General features: G+C 46.0%; 1 protein-coding gene across 5 annotated transcripts in view; it reads left to right on the forward strand.

The window, feature by feature from the left end:
* Positions 1-20693, forward strand: part of LOC121597696 — a 143815-nt gene that overhangs the window by 44840 nt on the left and 78282 nt on the right. For all 5 annotated transcript variants that reach the window (XM_041923681.1, XM_041923684.1, XM_041923682.1 and 2 more), the window contains 2 exons: positions 1620-5536; positions 15303-15400. In XM_041923681.1, coding sequence (XP_041779615.1) covers positions 1620-5536; positions 15303-15400 — 4015 coding nt within the window. The remainder of the gene's footprint in view (positions 1-1619; positions 5537-15302; positions 15401-20693) is intronic.

Genomic DNA, 20693 nt, shown 5'->3' on the forward strand with positions numbered 1-20693 from the left:
TGGAGAGATTGGTGAAATGCTGAGATATATTGTCCATGTTCCGTTCTTAATTTGATGGACTATGAAAGTATTTGTAGTCGACACATTAATGGATACATGTTCTAACTTTATTTAAAAATCTGTGGAATAATTAGGTTTTACTTTAAAATTTGAGAAATATCCAATTCTTTCCACTCATTTTTCATCTTCTACATTCAACCAAAAAAAGCATTATTCTTTACATCTATTCTATTTACCAGCTACTGTGTGATTTATACTTTTTACATCATGATTTTTCTTGATGATATGTTTTCATTGACATACTTCATTCCGATTAAAAACTGTATTGTTTTCTTTAATTATGTTTTGTTTGACTCTTGTATCCTTTTTACTCATTATTTCGCTTTTCTTCATAATTGTGCTCCTTAATAAAGGTGACATTGCATGCTGCGGAGGTTATTATAAAAAACGAATATCAGAGCACATTGTTAAGGCCGGGGAACATTGTCCGCGCTCGTTAGTATAATTTTGATTTTTACTAGCGCATCTGGCGGCAGCTGATGGAAGCTTTTTTTTTTAGTCATCGAGAGAGTGTTTTTTCAACGTTTTTTTAATACGAAATGGCTGAAATACTTTCACAACATAGTTATCTATCAATTACAAAGCTTATCCAGTCCAGTTCAATTGAAAAACATAGAAAAATAACATATTTTTTCTGAGCGGCTGAAAATTGTTTGGCAAAATGCTTCGGTCAGCCGCCGCCAGATGCGCTAGTGAAAATCGAAATTACTCTAGCGAGTACGGACAATGTCCCCAGGCCAATAAATAATAAAATGCTATAATTCGTGGCAAATTTCAAATATTCACTTAGGAAAACATGAAGATAAAAAAACTTACTAGGTTTTACTCATTATCCGTGTTATTCAAGTATCCGGGCGAGGTCGAGTTCCGATGAGCCCAGATAAACGGCGCTCCACTGTAAATGCAACCAAAGTCGCTGTAAAACTCGAGTAATAAACAATGATAAATTAAACTTACAACAATAAAAATCCAAAACTTTAAATTAAATTAAATCAAATCAAATCAAAAAATTAAATAAAATTAAAGTGAAATTTGTCTTACTAAAATATTCTATGGATAGATGTTTTTTAAATATCTAATTTTGAAACGAACTATATTGAATCCGTAATTTTATTGGATAAATTCGCGCATCATAAGGATAATAGATAGTTTTGTGAAAAATATATTTAGTATTTATGTTATTTTGAACTTCTGCAATGACAATGCATTCAGTTCAAGGGAAATAATAAGCACACGTTGATTTTAATAGCCTTTGCCTGCGTTCCCTGTCAGCTGTCGTAAACTTTAAATACAACTCCCCTCACAACCAACACGAGCATTACAAAGTGTACAAATCGATGCGCGGGCAGCATGTGCACAACAGACCTGCCGCCGCATCACCTTCCAAACCAACGTGACTTCAAACGGCCGACGACGGAAGCCGGACGGTGTTGTGAGGTTTCCGCGAGGTGACTAACACTCACCTTCGGCTTGACGCTCTCTAATCCCCGTTGCAATGTGCTTCGCACTTCCCTCAGTGCTTATGACGCTAATTGTGTGTTTTCTTTGCTCGCCCACAGGACACGACCCAATCGCGCATCCCCCGGCTGGACGGTGTGGGCAGCCGGATACCGGTCCCGGGCAGCTTTCGCCTACCGAGCAGTGCGGTGCGGCTCCCTACCAAGCGGCCACCACACCAGGCGGCCCCACCGGCCACACCGATCAGCTTGCTGCGGCCACCGTCCCGCTCCGGCGCGATCTCGATCGCCCGGTCCTACTCCGGCGACAAGCTGTCGAGCGGTGAGCCGAGCCCGTTCCCACTGCTGGCCGCTTCTACGCCGGCCCCGGCACTGCTCCGACTCGCCACACCGGCCGGCAAGCCGCAGGCCGGCGGGTTGCCCCTTCTCAAGAAGCTCGAGCTGGCCACGGCCGGCACGACCGAGCGGCTCGAGGACATTAAACTTTGCCGCCGGGAGTTTGCAATCCCCAGCGACGACGACGATGACGATGAGCAGGACGCGTGCGGCCCGGACGCAACCGTGCAGATGCTGGTAGACGAATCGCTCGAGCTGGTCGGTGCGAACAGTACGGACAACCTGCTCGACCCGCCACCGCCTGCAGTGCCGTGCGGGGAGGTGGAACCGGCCACGTTCGTAGTCCCGCCGAGCGCGCCGAGCCACCGGAACGAGCACACCGTAACGCTGCAGCGCGATGGGAACGTTACGTACGAGGTGCGGCGCAGCGGCACGTTCGTAAAGTCGTCCCGCGAGTCCCTGATCAGCGACGGGCCGCGCCCGCCCGTCATGAGCCTGACGCACACCCGCAGCCACACCTCGCTCTCCACGTGCGGCGCGGTGCTCGGGCTGACGAAAACATTCCGCCGCGAAAGCACCGAAAGCATCGATTCGCCCGCGCTGGACGTTACGCGCACCATGCCCTTTCGGCGCCGACCGTCGGCCGGCGAGCTGCTGCTGCTGCTGCAGGAGGAGCAGGAGGAGCAGGGCGGGCAGCCGGGGCGGCGCCGACCCCCCATACTGAACTCGACGATGGTGAACGAGCGGCTGCTGAACTTTACGCAAAGCATACCGAACATTACGCAGGAGCTGCTGTACGGGGAGGGGGCGGGCCGGGAGCCGTGTCCGGCGCCGGGCGATAGCGTGCTCAACCGCACGCACTCGGTCGAGGAGCAGCGGGGGCTGTTGGGCGGGAAGGGGAAGTCCAATCGGCTGACGTTTAATTTGGAGGAATCGCTCAACCTGATGCAGTTCGGCGAGGACGACGTGGCGACGGGCGGCCGGCAGGGTCCGGTGTTTAGCTCAACGTTCCATTCGGACTCGATGGCGATTCCGGCGGCGGCAGGAAGCTGCCAGATGAAGCAGCTGGCGGCGGGGCAGCTCAGCGGCACGATGCTGATGGACATTAGTGCGCAGGACCGGACGCTTGTGCCGTCCGAGCTGGAGCGGTGCAGTGATGGTGAGGATGAGGAGCATCGTGGTCACCCGGACCAGGGCAGGCGAACGATTGATCGGCAGCGGGAAGCGAGCCTAGAGGCGGACGTGAGCGCCGGGAAGGAAATATTCGACCTGAGCCTGGAGGAGCCCGAGCCCAGCGATCAGGAGCAGCTGCCACCGAGCTACCAGCAGCAGGAAGTCGTGCTACGGCGTCATCCGGAGAATCGGGCTGGTACAGTGCCAGCCCCGAAGCAGCGGTACTCGTTCGGGCTCGACCTCACCGAGTGTACGCTGGACTGTTCGATCGAGCTGTGCGACTCGTCGCTTTCGCTCACCAAACCCGCGCCGCATCTGAAGTCGCCCACGAGCTCCCTCACCAAGCAGGGCTCGTTCGAGATGGACGAAAGCTTGGGGATCCTGACGCCGGATCAGATGAAGGAGTTTCTCGACTCGACCACCACCAACACGAACAACACGAACAATGCGGCCAGTGCGGCGGGGTTGGAGCTGCAGCTGAATGTGGGTGCGGGGGGTGGCAGTGGTGGAGCGGGCCATCATCATCATCATCTGCATCACAAGCACGGTGCGTTGCAGCATCACTGCCGGATCGACCAGACACCGTCGCCCGAGGAATTGCCGCTCGACCCGGTGGGCGTCAAGACGGACATGTCGGACATTATGCTGCCGGCTGAGTTGCTGCTCATAACAGGCGGTCCCCAACCGTATAGCGGAAGTGGTGGTGGTGGTGGTGGTGGTGGAGGTGTGCTAGGGGCTGCCGGTGGACCCTCCAGTGGCGGCGCCGGCGCCAGTGAGCTGTCCCAGGCCGACTCCGACCCAAAAACGGATCAGATGACAAAGTCGGCCACCTCGTCGAAGGTGTCGAACAGCTTCATTACGAGCATCACGAGCATTACCAGCCTGGATACGGGGTACCAGGGCGATGGGGAGATGTCGCGGCCTGCCAGTCGCGGTGCCGATCATTCCCCTTCGAACGGGCCCCGTGTCAAATCGGCTGCGGCCGGCGGTGGAGGCGCCTGGCAACCGATGATGGCGGCGGCCGTTGCGGCGGTACCGCGCCGCCAGGACCCGATGACCGACTCGGACTTCTTCACCGAGAGCGATGCGGACGACGTGTACAACCGGGGGGACGCACGGCGGGCCCAGATCATCGACGGCCAGCTGTACGGTGGGGCGGGTGCGCCAGGTGCCAATGCCATCTTCAATGCGATCGACGAGCAGGAGGATGCCGAGCTGCAGCATCAGCAGCAGCGGGACGACGCCGCCCAGAACGAGGACTCGTGCATGGAGTCGAGCGGGATTTTCACCGACGTGGAAAACCGGGCCGACGATGATCTGGTGCAGCGGCGGGCGGACGATCAGCAGCAGGCGGCCGTCGCGGGGCACGCTGGGCGAGGTTACGGCGGCGGCGACCAGCTGACGGCCAGCGATGACATGAGCCCCGAGTCCCTGTCGACGGACACGATGAGCAGCAGCAACAGCCAGAGCTTTGTGCGGGCCGCGGGAGCGCCGAGGGATGACGCAGCGTGCGGTGCAGGTGAGACGCGCACAGTGCCGCCCGACGAACGGCCCGGGGGTGTCGGAGGTGGAAGCGCTGCGGACTTCGCTTCGCCGAAGGCGAACGAACCGCAGCAGCAAACGCCGCACCACTACCACCAACAGCCGGACGGGCGCGTTGATATTGGTGCCGGCGGTGGCAGCGGCGTCGTCGTTGTCGGCGCGAGTCCGACAGCTGGTTCGCCTGGTAGTGGTGTTGGTGCTGCTGCTGCTGGAAGCGTCGTCGCTGCGCGCTGTTCCGACAGCAGCGTCCACGACGTCAGTGGCAAGCGATCGGTCGCGGCGTGCGGCAACCACAACGGTGCTAACGGCAGTCGCAAGCAGCAGAAGAACGAAGCGAACCGCGGGCTGCGGACGAAGCATCAGCAGCAGCATGCGCCAGCGGTGGTGGAGATGTCCACCACGGTAGCAAACGCGTCCTCCGGTGGCGCCTCCTCGCGCACGGATCGGTTGAGCAAGGTGCGCCAGTGTAAGCAGGATTCGCAGGAAGCTTCGCGCGCCATTTCGGCGGAGTGCAACGGTAGTGAGAGTGTCGATTGTGATCAGGAAAATAAGCGTCCCAGTGTCCCGGCGGTGAGTGTTGGTGGTGCGCGTACAGGTGGTGTAAGTGCACGCGGTGCGAGTGCCGGTGGTAGTGCCGGATCCAATCTAAGCTTTGTGAAAAAAACCAACACCCCGAACAAGTGGGACGCGGTGATGAGCAAGATCGCGGAGAATAAGTCGGTGATGCGGCGCAATTTCAGTGACGTCAAGTCGCGCATTAGCTGCGGCAGCAGCAGCAGCGGTGGTGGTGGTGGGGGTAGTGCAGTGGTCAGTGCAGGTGCAGCGAAAGGTGCATCGTCGACGGTGGTGGGGCGGCGGGACTCGCCCGCCACCGCCGGCTCGCTCAGAAGCCCACCGTCCGAGTGTACTAGCGTGGCGAGCCGCAGTTCCGCACACGGCAAGCGCACGATCTCCGGCTCGGTGAAAAGGTAAGTGAAATATAATGACAGTGAGGGGGAGTGGCAGTAGTAGTAGCACATTTAGCGCGCCGGGGCCGTTGCAAAGTTTTCTCACGTGTGTGCCTTGTGGCGGGTACGCTTTGAATGGCTAATGTGTGGTGTGTGCTGGCAGAGAAGGTGTTTGTCGCTCGACTTTCGGGAATCGATCGGTGAGTTTGTTCGGTGGTGGTTATGTAAACGTAAGATTGCACCTTTGGCATGCGGGATGAGGTATGTTCCGCCACAGGGCGCTTGGAGCGCCAAAGGTTACCATGTGCTTTATGTGCAGGGGTGAGCAAATGCTCGATCGATAAAGATAATTATGTTGATTGTAATTCCCATTGAGTCGTAATTTGATCGCATCTTGATTGGTTTCTTCTTTTGGGTCCGGTTTTGCGTATTAGAAGTCTTTCATCTTTTTCCTAATATTGTAAACAATGTTGGTCGTCTTGGCTTGGCTATGCGGCTGGTAGTCTGGACTGTACGTTTCTGATTGGTTTACCCATTAGAGCTTGATAGTATGTCCTGTTCGGTCCAAACTGGTCTTGAACTCATGTTGGGCATTTTGTTGAGTCGTACAAATATTATGAATGTATCAGTCAAGTTTTATTTATTTTTAAATATTTCTTAAAGCGAATCCACGTGAAGATTAAACTAAAGGAATTCAATAAGAGTTATGGATCAATGAGATTTTTAGCTGCTGCAGATTCTACTTGGAATAATACTAGAACATAATCGAGGCTGTAAGAATCGCAAGTGAAGTAATTAAAACCTTTTTTTATTTGCTATAAACAACATTTAAAATAAATTAAATATTTTCTCGTTTAAAATTCAAGCTGTTTGAATTACTAAAAGTTCTAATAAAACATAAAAAGCTCAATGCTAGTATTGAGATGTTTTGGTGATAAATAAGTGCAATAATGCTGCACTACTGGCAGTGGCAGGGCCCTAAATGATTATATATAATTGTTGATAATTTGCATGGGTATTTTGGTGTTTGGTATTTGGGTAGAATTTCAGTCTATACAATATCAGTGCAAAAAGACGAATCGATAATTGTGTGATTTTTTTTTTTTGAACATTTGCGTTATGTCAAACATGTCAATCACAGTCTTGTGCAAGCGGCTACTCGATTCTTGTACATTTCAGGGCTTTTCAATGATGTTTTTTTGACATCTGTGACAATTTAAAGAATTTTTGTTAGAAGTAGTAAAAAATTAACAGCTAGGAAATAAACATAAAAATGCGGAAATATTATATTTTAATACATACTTTTTAAGAGCAGCAGTAGGTCGTCATTTACTGCACATTAACCCAAGCATTGTTTGACGCTGGAGTAGGGTTCTTTTTAGTTGAACAGTCTGAGTTGTCTAATGCTCGACTAGCAAGGGTTACACATAAATCGTTGCCTTTCTTTTGTCCATTTCCTATTCTCCCTATAATGCAGATTGATAATTGAGCCTCAAGTGTGGCACAATATATGAATAATAAACAGTTTCAACGATAAATGGTATAATAATAAACCAGATGAACATGTATTCTTTAATGTTAAAATTCAAACAAATATCTTTAATCGTTGAAATACGCTTGAAACTTGCTCACCAGCCCAATTACATAATTAATTGAATCATTTAAGAAATTTGAATTTTAGAAAAATTAAGCCAACGAGAAGAAGATCGTCGAAAACAAGGCTTAATGTTTGTTTATATAAAAATTTTAAAACACCGTAAGCATCGTTTGCCCATCCCTGACTTTGCACGTTTGTGTGAACGCTCCCAAGACCCATCGAGACCTGAGACCTCGACACAGGCGGCATCTAGGGGCTGTGTGTTGATGGCGTCGTCGTCATCAACATTATCTTTGCCAACTTGCGCCTGTCCCAAGCGCACCGTTGTTTGGTTGTAGCCGTACCTTGCCTGCTCGTACACCTGCAACCTGCATGCCTTCCTCCCTTGAACGGTCTACCGTCCCCGGCATAGGCGCATGCAATGACTGTGCCCCACCAATGCCAAACGCGGGCGGGTGCGGTTGTTATGCTGCTGTTAGCGTTTGATGTTGCTGCTCGGTTTACGGCAAGCGACACGGGACAAACGTTTGGCTGCGTGTTTCGATCGATTTTGTGAACGGAATCAATACGCTTTGTCCCTCTTCCCCAACTGCACCTCAAGCGTCCACAGGCTGGATGCTTTTCTGGCAGCAGCAGCAGCAGCGGGAGCAGCGTGGAAAGGAAGTCGTACGCAATCAGTCATCAGCAACGGCCGACAAACAATCGAACCATTATTTGAAACATTATTTCGAGATCAAGTTTTTGTTGTGTCGCTTCTGAGCGGCTTCAGTGGGAGAGATAGGGAGACAGAGAGAGAGACCACATAGGTATTGAAGGTTTCTTCGTCGTTGTCTACGTTGGAACGTACCACGTGTTCCGATTTCTTGGTGCTTCGGTTTGAAATCTCACACGTTACACTTCTACTGGAGAAGCTCGTTAGCGGTTTCGGTGTGTATTGGATTTTGCAACCAACACTTTGCTATTGTTTTACATTGTCTTGTGTCCACCACACCAACACGCATTGGGAAACACATCTTCGGTGTCTTCAATGTGTGTGTTTGTGTGGGGAAGACACCCCCGAAAGTGGGTGACACCTTCGCAGACTTGATAAGAACCTAATTCAACAACGATAAACCTGTTTGTCTTGGGCTTCGACCGCATGCTTCGACCGGAATGGAGATGAATGCTTTGGATCAATCATGAGTCCGTCGTCTCGCTTACCCGTCGCTCCAAAACCCATCTTTTGCGGCCCGGAGGTTGGGGGTTTTACCATCCGTCACTTAGCGCAGCGGCGCGTATCACGCATTTAGCATCAATTCTCAGGCTTTACGATCATCTCTTGATATCTGCTGCCTCTTGTGCGTGTGTATGTGATATGTCTTGTAGCACGGGACGGTGAATTGCGTCACCGTGTTAAGAGGGTGTGGAGTCACAAGACGGTGGTGCACAATTTACATACATCAACAGCTTCACCATCACACCAGCTCACGATACATGGCACTTTGTGGTGTTTCATGTTTCGGAGGCTGATATTTAACTCTGGCTTGTGGCAATTCCAGTATCATTTCATTGTTTGGATTAGTAGTTTGTTAGCGATTCTCTGCATGCTGTACAAAACTGTGTTTCTATCATAAACAACAAACTTTGTTGGAATATTTTATTTCGGGCTATGGTCTGCAGTCAAAGCGTTACTGTTAAAATATTCTATTAACACCTTTTTGCTTAATCCAGACTCGTCCAAAAGGTCCCTTATCCTTTTCCGAACCACACATCCCACTCCTTCGCTTTCCCTGTAAGCTCTCTAATTCCACTATCTTAGGAAAAAATAGGTTAAAATGCTGGAGCGAAAGGGTCTTACGTCCAGGCCGCCCACTGTCAATTTAAATTGCTCGTGCAAAATGGATTTTGTTTGCACCGTTTGTGTGTGTGTGTGTGTTTTTTTCTACTCCCTAGCCATAGTTCAAACAATTTAGATAATGGCTGGGCAAACTTTAATCAGACGTTAGCTTTTAAGCGCTCTTCTAGCTTTCACTTCACTAGCTCTAAAGGGGAATGTGTGTTTTGTTATTGTTGTCTGATGCCAGCATGAAGTTTTGAGACAGTTTCAAACCGCCTACCACTTCCTCATTTGAGTCGTGTGAAATTGAACCATCATCATGCAAGAGTCTTCACAGCCACATATACGCCATGCATGGCCAGCACGTTTTTGCCGTGTCGCAATACGCACTGGAAGAATATTTTTGAAGGGTTTTGTGTTTGCACAGTTTTGTTTGCTATCGCGTTCGGGTACATTCAATCCAGCCCGATACTGTTGCCATGTGTTGGCCATGGCCGTGTGAGAGAGAACGTCAAGACACTGCCTGGTGGTTGAGTGTATTTCATTTCGATTGGCTTTGTGCGTCGCAAGACGTTGTTAGGTTTCCCACAACACCACTTGAAGGCTGTCGCGGCTGGTTTGGGAAGTTTGGGGGTATGAGACTTTGATAAGTGAATGAAACGTAATGTTACTGTCATACGAATTTTAGGAGTGTTCATAGCTCGAATTTCAATTCACTGTAAATCTTGGGTTTTTCTTTTGTAACGTGATGTAATTTAAATTAAACATTTGCTGCTATTGCGGCTTTCCATTTCAATCGAACGGCTCAATCAGCACCGGACAACAAGGAATAGTACAGCGGCTTTCCGTTGATTAGACTTTCAAATCACGCGTTTCGACCAACGCCCCAACAAGCGCCACAGTTTTGTTTATTTTCACGAAAGTGCACCGTCATGAAGAAGGGGAAAAAAAACACACACACACAGCATGGGCAAACGAAACAAAGGAATCATTAATGCCATCATGACCACGATGCCACTGGACGTTGGTAATGAAGTAATGCCGTTTTGGACGTTACTCTCGCGGTTCCGATTTGATTGCAGCAGGCAGCAATACGTCGCCTGCAATATTGCCAGCTCCGATCGTGCCTGTCTCTGTGCCGGTCACTTGAACATTTGAGCTATTAAGCGGTCAATTAAATCAAATGAATATTGATAATGCCTCACCGTCGATTTGCATCCGAAGGCATACATGCGAGCGGGGCAAAACAGTGGGACAGTGAGTGCGCCACTACTGTGCTGATGCATTTCAATTGACAGTTTCAATAGGAAGTGGGGATGTCCGTTGGGAGGAGAGGTATAAAAAAATCAGGGAACCCATTGAATAATTTCTCAGTTGGGGGACCTTTCTCCTTGTGACAGGAATGCGTGCGAGGTGAGGTTCTGAGTGACAGTTGCGAAACGGTTTTAATATGATTGAGGTACGGTTGCAATGTGCTGGAGGAGATAAAATATAACAAAGGTAACATGAGCTTCAAATGGGATAGAAATACTTCAGACGAACCTTATTTTGGAAAAGGTTTTCCAATATTATTAATGTCGTTTGATGTGTTCTTAGACTTTTCAGAACATTAGATATTCTTAGATTGATTACATTGGATCTCAAAAAGGATGTCCTGTGACAGCTGATTACTGGCCTGAAAAATAGTCCCAAGGACTGTTTCGATGAATTGGAACAAATTTCCAGTAATCTAGGTTTCTATTATTATTCTCAACCATGCTCCAGCCCTGACCTATACAATTCTTGGAAAATGTCCAAATAGTTGTCTCAGTTCAGATTAGAAGTGTGCACAATGAGTGAGTGAATTGAATCTAGCAAGGAGAAGCTCGAGTTCAACTCTGCCCAAAGATTTGCTATGACTCATTTGTGATTCATCCCATTTACTCCCCGTCTGGAATCTAAGAGACTCAGTGTGATCTGAATCATAATAGATTGAGTAAAATTGTGAGTCTGTATATACTCTATAGACTCTTTTATTTCAAAAACTCTCAAACTAGATTATTCTATCGCTAGTTATATCTCCCCCAATAGTTGAACTGTAATAAGCGTCACAGGTTCTACTTTTGTGACTGGATTTCTTGTTCAATTTGTCATACTTCAATGTCTTGCTAGTATCTGCCTATATTACATTCACCAGACTCATATCTGGTCCAGATCAGCGGTCGGCAAAGTAAGGCTCTCGAGCCCATCCTTCTTAGAAACAGCATTAATTTTTATTCAGGGTTTTCGAGGATTATATAGACATGTTCAGCGAGTTGTAGATTCGTTCAGGCATATAATAGACTCTTTCAGCGAGATGTAGAATTGTTCGGAAGTAGGCGTTGACATGTTCGGTTATACTGTAGAGCTGTCATTTGTTTTGTTTACACACTGTGCCGCAGGGTTCAATTTTTCATTCTTAAAAGTCCTAAAAGTAGCTAATAATCACTCTCCAAGCTGTTTAATAGATAAATTAGTTGAAAAAAGCATATTTTTTCGAAAACCGTTTGTTTACCTTCTGTTGAGAACGATCCAACTTGCAGTCCAAGGGGCACGAAAGTGACAGCTTAACAGTATAACCGAACATGTCAACGCCTACTTCCGAAAAAATCTATATCTCGCTGAAAGAGTCTATTATATGCCTGCACGAATTTACAACTCGCTGAACATGTCTATATAATCCTCGAAAACCCTGTAATAGGTTTCATAGTGTTTGGTTTTTATGCTGCAAGGACTGCCGATTTCGGTTCCTCTTTCGATTCTTGCTTCACGATTCCTATTCTTCGTAGATTCAGATTCTGCAATGTTCTTCTACCAGTCATCAAACAATTCGTTGTAAATATTCCTGGGTTGGTCATCATATCTCTTTAATCTATAAAGCGAAGAATAGAAGTAAGTTCAAAGGGTTGTCAGCTAGGAAGATGTTTTTTTTCGTCAGGAAAGGGTTATGTTTTGAGTATCATTACCACAAAAATAGTGATAGTTTTGATGTAGTCTCATCACACCACAAAAAGAATGAACCGCAGGTTATCTATTACACTTGCCTGTCTTCCGCCAAACTACTCCACCACACGCACGCTCCATTTGTTTCAATTAATGATTCAACATTCTTATGTAAGCTCTTGGATCGTTTGATATCACTCCAAGTGCTCTGTTTCTCTCTCCCTTTCTCTTTATTTCGAATAGCTCAAACGAGATACAAACGCGACCAATGCTTTGGTCAGTGAAAGAAACGAAACTAACCTCCGCAACCGTCATCTCCAACCAGAGTCTACTCCTACACGCGTACACTGCTATGTTAATGCTAGCCGGTTGCACTTTCTTCACCCTATCCATCCTCTCTCTCTCAGGTTGTTTTTTTGCTCACCCACCCGCACAGTGAATGAATCAGTCAGCGCTTCAAAGCGAACAGTACCCAAGCTCGGGCGTGCGTCTTATGTTGATGGATGTGGATTACACGCTTAATTAGCTTCCACGAATTCCGACAACGGTTAAATGTTACATCTTGACCATCACACACTGCTTGCCACTCGGCTGAGTGCAATTGGTAAATGGAGTGCATCAGCAGGAAAGCGAGGAGCGAGCGGAAAGCGGGTTTTGTACGCCCGGAAGAGTCGCAAAAAGCCCATCTCACGCGCGTGTTGAGAAAGAGAGAGAGAGAGAGAGAGAAAAAATAGACAATTATGTCAATGGAAGAATTATTACAGAAGTATGTGGTGCTCTCGGTGCATGATTGCATAATTGTAACAGATGATTACACAGTTGCAGCAATTGGCTGTGTGTTTGTCCTTGGCTCTAAGAATGCGAGCAACTCATGTGTGTGCGTTGAGTGCAATTACACGAATTGTTGGAGTATTTTAAGCAGCCCTTTGAGGTGATGAGATGTTGTTTGAACGGATGATGTTGCTGGATGAAAATTCATTGTGAACAATATTTTTCCATTCCATTCTGTTGTGTGTTTCCAGTACATTCATTTTCGCGGTAACGTACGCTCAAATGTGTCCTAGTGCACGATCTACTGAAGCGTGTAAGCTACAGAAATTACTGGAAAATTGCCACCCTCACCGCCGGGGCACGGTTTGCAATTTAATCGAATGAAAGTACGACGTGGCCTGTTTTGTCATCTTGTGTGAACAATGTGTGTTAGGCTTCGGTGAAGTGTAATAAAATTAGAATTATGCAACATGGAGGTTCTATTCTTGCCCCGCATGGCGTACGCCTGGATCTCCGTTTGTTCGGGTCGCATTCTGTGCACTTCCGTTCACAACGGTAGAACAATAGATGTATCAGCCTTGTAAGCCTAGACCAACGCTGCATGAGACCAGTACTCCATTGATTTACTGCTAACTACATTGTGTGTCTACTGTGTGTACATGAACATCCTACAGCCTGTCGGATTGTGTAATACGATGGAACGGGTGGTCTAACTGGTGGCTTATCCTAAGCACCAACATGAAATCAAGCATCCTCTGATGAGCGATTGAAAGGATGCGAATGCTGCTTCGCTTTTGTGCACAGAGCGTGCGAGCAAGCAAACCGCAGGACGATAAAAGTGTGAGCACATTGCCGTTTGGGGAGCTTTCCAATAGCTTGTCGGCGGTTATCCGGGCGCTTGAGCAATGTGTTGACACCGTGCATCGGGTGTGTTTGCCCGGGCCGCATCGATGGGGAAGTGTGTCCCCTGGAGCGAACATGATTTAGATGCTGCTTTTATCACGATTGTCTGCAATAGATAAGCGGCTACAGCTTTTGCATGCACATGTAACACCTGGTGCTTATTAATAGATGAGTATGCGCAGTGTCATTTGTAGGATCCATAAAACAAGGGCAGCAATTGATCATGGTTAAGCGTGAGTTTGGTTATTTTGTCGAGGGGATACTATTTCAACTCGTGGAAATTGTCTCATTTTAATATTTAATACTGAAAATATTCTTCTACTGAGTGTGAAGTGAATTTGTACACAAATCTCCACAAATACTTTCCACAGTGTTTGTTTTTCACGTTTCTAAACTATCATAACACGCATGTAAACCGATTATGCTCGCACTTTTGCTCAGCTTTGAGCGTAACGAGCGCATATTACAGAGCGCCATTGCAATGAAAATTTACAACAATTTCTCCTGCCAACTACCAGTCATTACGCTTCGTAAAGCTGGAGACGCGATTGACTTGTTCGCGTCCTATTAACGTGGCAACCGTGAACTGCCCGAGGAGAGGTTAAACATTCCTCGCGGTGAGAAGGTATCGCTCTGAAGGTGCACCGGCACGGACAGGTTAATCTTCTCGGCCACGTACTGACGTGGACCATTTAGCCCGTCATAAATAAAGCGATAGAGCGCTAACCTGTTTCTTTACTGCTTTACTGGACGGGCGAGTTGTCCGAGTCACTTGGCTTGTTCGTGCGTGTCTGTAAAGAGATTGTCCAGTGGTTTCAGCCAGTAGGAAGATGTCATCCATTGGCCTTGACTGTGTGAGCATCGTTCGGTCGATTAATGGTTTGATTTGCTTAGAGAAAACCGCTGTGGAGGCTTTTATGTAAAGCAGCCTCAGCAGCAGTCGTAGAGTGAGACGTGATTCGTTTTTGAATGTTTTTAAATGCGCTTTATTCACTGAAGAATGCTTGTGTAAGTGTAATCCAATGAAGCAGTCGTAATTAATGGTAAAAAGAAATGATATCAATGTCGCAAACATCATAAAAATGTACTTTGTATTGTCCTAGAAATGATTAATTCTTATCTTCTCAAAGCAATATCTTGATAAATCAAGGCAGTAAATATTCCTATTGTAATAATTTATTCAATTACTCCACTGTATTGCTATACTTGAAGTTATACCTATTTTAGATCGTTGCTTGATCGTTACTTTAGCATAAATCACTCTATTTGTTAAACGTTGTTTTTAATTATTGTTGTGTTTATAATGTAATATATACAACAACATCAACATTGCTGCTCGTTATAAAGACATTTATGTATGCCACGACAACACGTCAATTGATTTGTTAAAATACCGCGGTCAACCGGCCGGCTTCTTTCTTATCTTATCGCAAACGGTAAAAGGTGCGCTTGGGTGCAAACGAAAGTGTCACTTATCGTGTGTAGTAAACCCTTGCCTCCCCCCTTTCCGTGTATTAAAATAGAAGCCTTGACATGTTTCTTTGTTATTTTGTTTTTCGTTACACAGCTCCCCCCTTTGTCAGCGATAAACAATGTTGACGTTGGGTCTTTGAGGACTAAAAATAATTTACCTTCACACATATTTATAATATTAAACGCTTCCTCTATCCTTCAACATCGCATTTAGAATAGCTTAATTGACGACTATTTACATTCCTTTTTTCTTTTACCAATTACAGAGGTCGCACCCACAGCAAAGACAGTGAGCAAAGCTCGCTGAGTGATCTTAGTCTGTCCGGGGGTTCACCGAAGCTAACGCTGAAGCTGCCCAGCACCCGTAAGTAAAACTTTTGATTTTTGATCTTTTTACATTACAGAAAACATAAATTCTATGCACTAGCCATTTCACTGGTACCAAAAATATTGTAAAGTTTGTCGGTGTTCATGATGTATAGGAGGGGTTGGCTTCATTTTTTTCTATGGAAAACTTGCATCAAAGCACTGCCATGCGGGTTGCCTACTTTTTGGCGCATAGCATCTGTAGCAGTCGTGTCAAACTTTTGCAGGAGCGGAAGAGCATCGATTTCATTCACAGAGGATAGTTTAAAATGGAATTATTTTGTATTTAAATGATGCAAAAAAACGTTTTCTTTAACCATTGAAAGATTTTTTACATTTTGAAAATATAATAAAGAACCCTGTCGCGACAAAAAGCTCAGCTCAGAAAAGCTCAGAAATTCTGCGGTATGGCCAAACTTACCAACCAATCCCTGTAATCTTCTGGCAGCAACCTGTCACGGTGAATAGGGGTTGTCCATCGCTTACGACAAAGTTTTCATTACACCTCCTGGTTGGCCGGCGGCCTATCTTTGCCCTACCCTGCCGACCGATTGGGTTCCGAAAAGTTTCCAAACCCGAACGGAAGTTCTAACGGCTTCTGATTAGTTTATCGGGATGCAGAAAATATGGAGCCCACAAGAGTGTATGGGGCACCACGGGGCCCGAGGGTGGGACAGGAAATCCGCTGGACGGGTGCTGCTGCTGCATGCGACAAACTGCTGTTAGTCGCCTGTGAAGTTGGTGGATTAAATTAGTTGGCCAATTTTCAGTTGCGGATGACTGTGGGCCGCTACATAATGAGCTTCTTCTTGGGCGACGGCTTCCAGGGAGCGTTAACGAAGGTGTGAAGATAGTGCAGTGTGTCTTTAAAATTATATTAAAGTTGTTTGGATTGTACTGTTGATGCGTTAATTTTCCATTACATCCATTGCAAATTTCAATTTTTGTTTATTATCTACAAGATATACCTATGAGCGTTTGAATAATGCTTTAGAAGGATATAAGGCATAACACATGCTATTTTTAAGACATTGAAAAGATTACTTCATAGTCTCCTGAAAATACTTTCCAAAATCAATGCATATTGGACACTTCAATCATGGTTTAACGCCTGATAATTGACAAGGTGTTACAACCGATCCAAGCGCCACTTCTCCACGGGATGAAAGTTCATCTGCGGCTACCTCGCGTCAGTTGATACGCTGGCAGGGAGGGAGCGCCATGTCGAATCGAGGTGATCGAATAGCGACGCATAAATCACCAAACTTATCTGCTCGCGGCTAACGGCACGATGCCGACCGAAAAGAGAGTGTGTGCGATTGCACGGAACAGTGACCTCAACGACGAAGACGCCGCCCGGTGTGTGGCCAACAACACATCACACTGCATACAGTGCACGGACATGGGTCTGCAGGAGTGTATGTTTTATTACGAAATTTAATTAGTTTCTAACCTCCCGTGGTGCCGGGGTTTCCGCTGATTCAGCGGCAACAGTTGGAAAACATTATGGACGCTGTTGTCATTTGCTGGGGCGCTTTTGTTCGTCATCTTTGTTGTGGTTGTTTTGGTGGTTGGTCGTTTGAATTGTTTTTCGGTGAGCTCACAGATTAGTGTGTGCGGTTGCATCTAGCAGTTAACTCTTTCTTTGAAGTCGTTACCGAAGCTAAAAAAGGGGCAAAAAGGAGGTGATGCGCCTAATCAAATCTAATTTTCTAAAGCTTTTCTCGGTGCCGGTTTCCATTAATCAGTTTTTACGAGCGAATTGCTTTCATTAGGTGGCCGTTTGTTTTATATCGTGCTGTGTGTGTATGTGAATGGGATGATTTTTTAACCGCCAAACAATGTGGCACCAGTGTGCGTGTGTGTGCCAAAGGGTTGGATAGTTGGGTGAAGAAAAAAAACAAAAGGAAAGAAAAAAGAAAATAAACCAAAAGGTGTAAAACTGTCCGGCCAGAGTTCCATATAAATCCCGAATGGGTGTTAAGTGCACGTGCGTTAGCTCGGGCTTTGTTGAAGTGTTTTGTTGCAGCAGGAGCACCAGCAAAGCTTTTGGGTTTAAAGTGTGGCTCGAGGATGGTTTTATTTTCACCAAGCAAATGGGCTCTCCTGGTGTGGGGGATTTTGTTTTGCGCTTTAGGTTAGTGGTGAGGTACCTTATTTTTCTCGTTTTTTAGTTTCGCGAAAAGAAAAGGCACTAGCTTTATTATTTTTATTGGTCCGGCCAGCTGCACGGATCACGCTATCGAATGGAGGAAAAGTAACATTTCTTTTCGTTGCGTTCACTGGCGGACGCATTTGTACGTGCAATTGGGTGAGCAAATGTTGTTGTTTTATTGGCTTGCGGAGTGATAATTGAGCACAAATTGGTCAGCGTGATACATTGGCAATAAATAATCATCATGATTTGCGGTTGTTGTTATTAGGAGTGGTAATTTGTGGTCCTTCAGAGGCTATGTAGGGTAGATTATGCTTGCAAGATTATTTTTTTCGGATGTCCTAGATCTTGTGAGGGGTTGATTTTAAATATTATTGCTTCAAACTAATGATTTGCAATTGGTTTTGTAGTTGAGTACGTTAAGTATCGAAAAACGTGGAATTTCAAAACAATATAGTAATTCAAATTTTGAATTGAAGAAAACAGCTTTTACAAATTTGCTCAATTTTTAAACCCCGAATAGAACTTAAAACTTAAAATATTAAAGTGTTTAGCTTAAACCTTACATCGCAATCTTGAACCTTTCTCTCCTAATGTTGTTGTGACCAACAAGCGACCCGTCGGACGTGTTGAATTTGCACCTGAGCATACGATCACACGCTCTCCGTCTTCGCTCGCAATACTTTTTGTTGCAGGGTTCGCTTCACCAATTCGAACATATTTTAAAAGAAATCGAATTGAGATTTGCGCACGCCGTTTGAGGCAATGAATAGATTTGCTGGGTCGGATTGGGGAATGCTGGTACAAAACAACTCTTATCGATACGGGCTCAAGTTGTCTCCTGATAAGCCTAAACGATTGTTGTTCCAAGATTGTCCAGGTGGGTCCAGGTTTCATTGTAAGGATCTAGAGTATCTATTTTACAGCACATTCTTTGAAATAATTATATTTTTTATTGTAATAATCAATAACTCATTGAGAATTTCAAAATCAAACATTGTTCAAACAATTTTGTCATAGCTAAGCCTAATATTTTGAACGATCGGATGTTATAGAAACAATAACTTTTTATTATATTTGAACAGCAACGAGACGAATCAATTGAAATTTATTTATTTTTATTCAGGAGCAACGGTCCAAAAAGGCCGTATGGCTTAAAACTAGAGTATACAAACATATTTCATGGCGCTACAATCCATATTGGCTGGGAGACATTTCTTTATCTGAGCCGTGAAAGTGCACTTTATCCCGGGTGTACTCGGTCGTTTTGGTTTTATCGAATCCAGTCCATGATTGTGTGGTCCTATGAGCGTGGCGAAGGTCTACATCATTCGGATATCGAGGTTGTCTATTCCAGTTCAGTGTCCCAAATGGCATTGCGGAGGTTTATATCGTTTGGATTCCAGGCATTTCGTTGGATCCATCCATCAGAAGTGGTCCGAGTATAGTCCGGTTTAATGGTCCAAATTGCGGGGGACTGTATCGTTTTGTGCTCTGGGATTTGTTCCATGTAGTCCTTTCCATTAGTTTCCGTCATCGCCATGTAGTCCTGAGTGACATAGCGGGGGTCTGTACAAATGAAATTTATATTACTATTGGATTGCATTATTTTAAACGTAAACAATTGTTTTCAAAGTAATTCCAATATATTTTTCTATAATCAACATATTCTACAGAACGTTAATCGATTATAAACCTATATCGTTTACAGTTTTTCTTGTAGTGTTTTGAGGTCATCGAATACTTAGCATCAGAATGAAAATTTTGCGTTTTAAAGATATCAGGAGTGGTTGTTGCATATCACTCTTTGTAACTATTTGTGACCAATAATTTTGAATTCGAATGTATATATTATTTAAGTTATCATATATCATTTCGATTCGTTGATACTTGGATTGTTCAATGTTTTATTTTTCGATATCATATGCTAATAAAGTATTCACTATTCAAGTAACTTCACTAGCCTAAAACCCCTGCACTGGATTGCACGCCGCCGCTAACATTCTGCCTTAAAATCTCTCCGTTTGTAAACTCTCCCTCTCACCGTTTTGTTATGCGTCTATTGCGCACATCATAACCAGAGCAATCTCGCTCTCACCGCTCTCTCGGTTTCTCACTCAAAAACTCCAAAAACACCTTCACCACCACCGTTTTGCGCACAACCCAAGCCGGCTTTTAATGCGCCGCCGGCGGATCGTACAACGGTTGGGCTTCGGTGCGCACCAGCACGAGACGCGCAATTCATTCCCGATCAGCGGCCGTGTTTGCTGCACGGTGTGCGACGCGCACGTACACATTCATCCCGGTTTCGCGCTCCGGCCCAGCGACAGTCCCAGCCGCATACCAGCTGTGCCAGTTCACCTTTCCGTCGTTTCACATGTTCCGTCGGCTTTTCCGTCGTCCGCGCGCCGTTGACCTGTGTTGTGCGTGTTCTGTGAGGGCCTTTTTTTCTTCCTCTTCTGTTGGTGCGTATATTAGCGGCGTAGCGGCGTAATGCGCGAAGGTGAATGCGTTTGAGGGACGGGTTTTCGGACGCACGTCTGTAGTTTCGCGTGTGAGCATTTTCGGTGTGTGCGATGGTGATCCGCAAATTTATGTGAAAAATAGGCCATTAAAGGTTTGACAGTGGGTTTTCTCCCCGCCCCAATAATGGTCATCCCGTCCCGTTATTAGGGAATCGGGGCTAGATCAGCTTGCACGGGCCGTCATCATAGACGGGCGCACACATACGCAAATGTGTGAGATTTTTCGGGCAGTGAGATGAGTTAAATTTAAGAAGAGTGATTCTGTGTGCCGTCGCCTGCCTTCAAATTATGAGCAAAAGTTGGTCAATCGTTGTCTGTGGCCAGAAAGATATACGAAAAAGTGTCATCCCCAGTGTTAGTTTTTGAAGATAATTTGATCACGCTGCTGGTGTGAGACCTTTATGCGTGTGTGCAGTGTCGTGCTTTTGAGTGCCTGTGTGCTTAACCATTTGCGTAACCGTAACCTGGGGGATTAGTGCTGTGCTGTGGGGTGTGATGTGATTGATTACACTGTTTGAAATGTTGTTTGTTATATGAGCCATTTATCTGGTTCGGCAGCACCACTCATCCCCGGCGCATAGAATATGCTCGGTCGCGGATGATCGTATTAC

The sequence above is a fragment of the Anopheles merus genome, chromosome 3R (genome assembly GCF_017562075.2).
Source record: "Anopheles merus strain MAF chromosome 3R, AmerM5.1, whole genome shotgun sequence".
Lineage (NCBI taxonomy): Eukaryota > Metazoa > Arthropoda > Insecta > Diptera > Culicidae > Anopheles > Anopheles merus.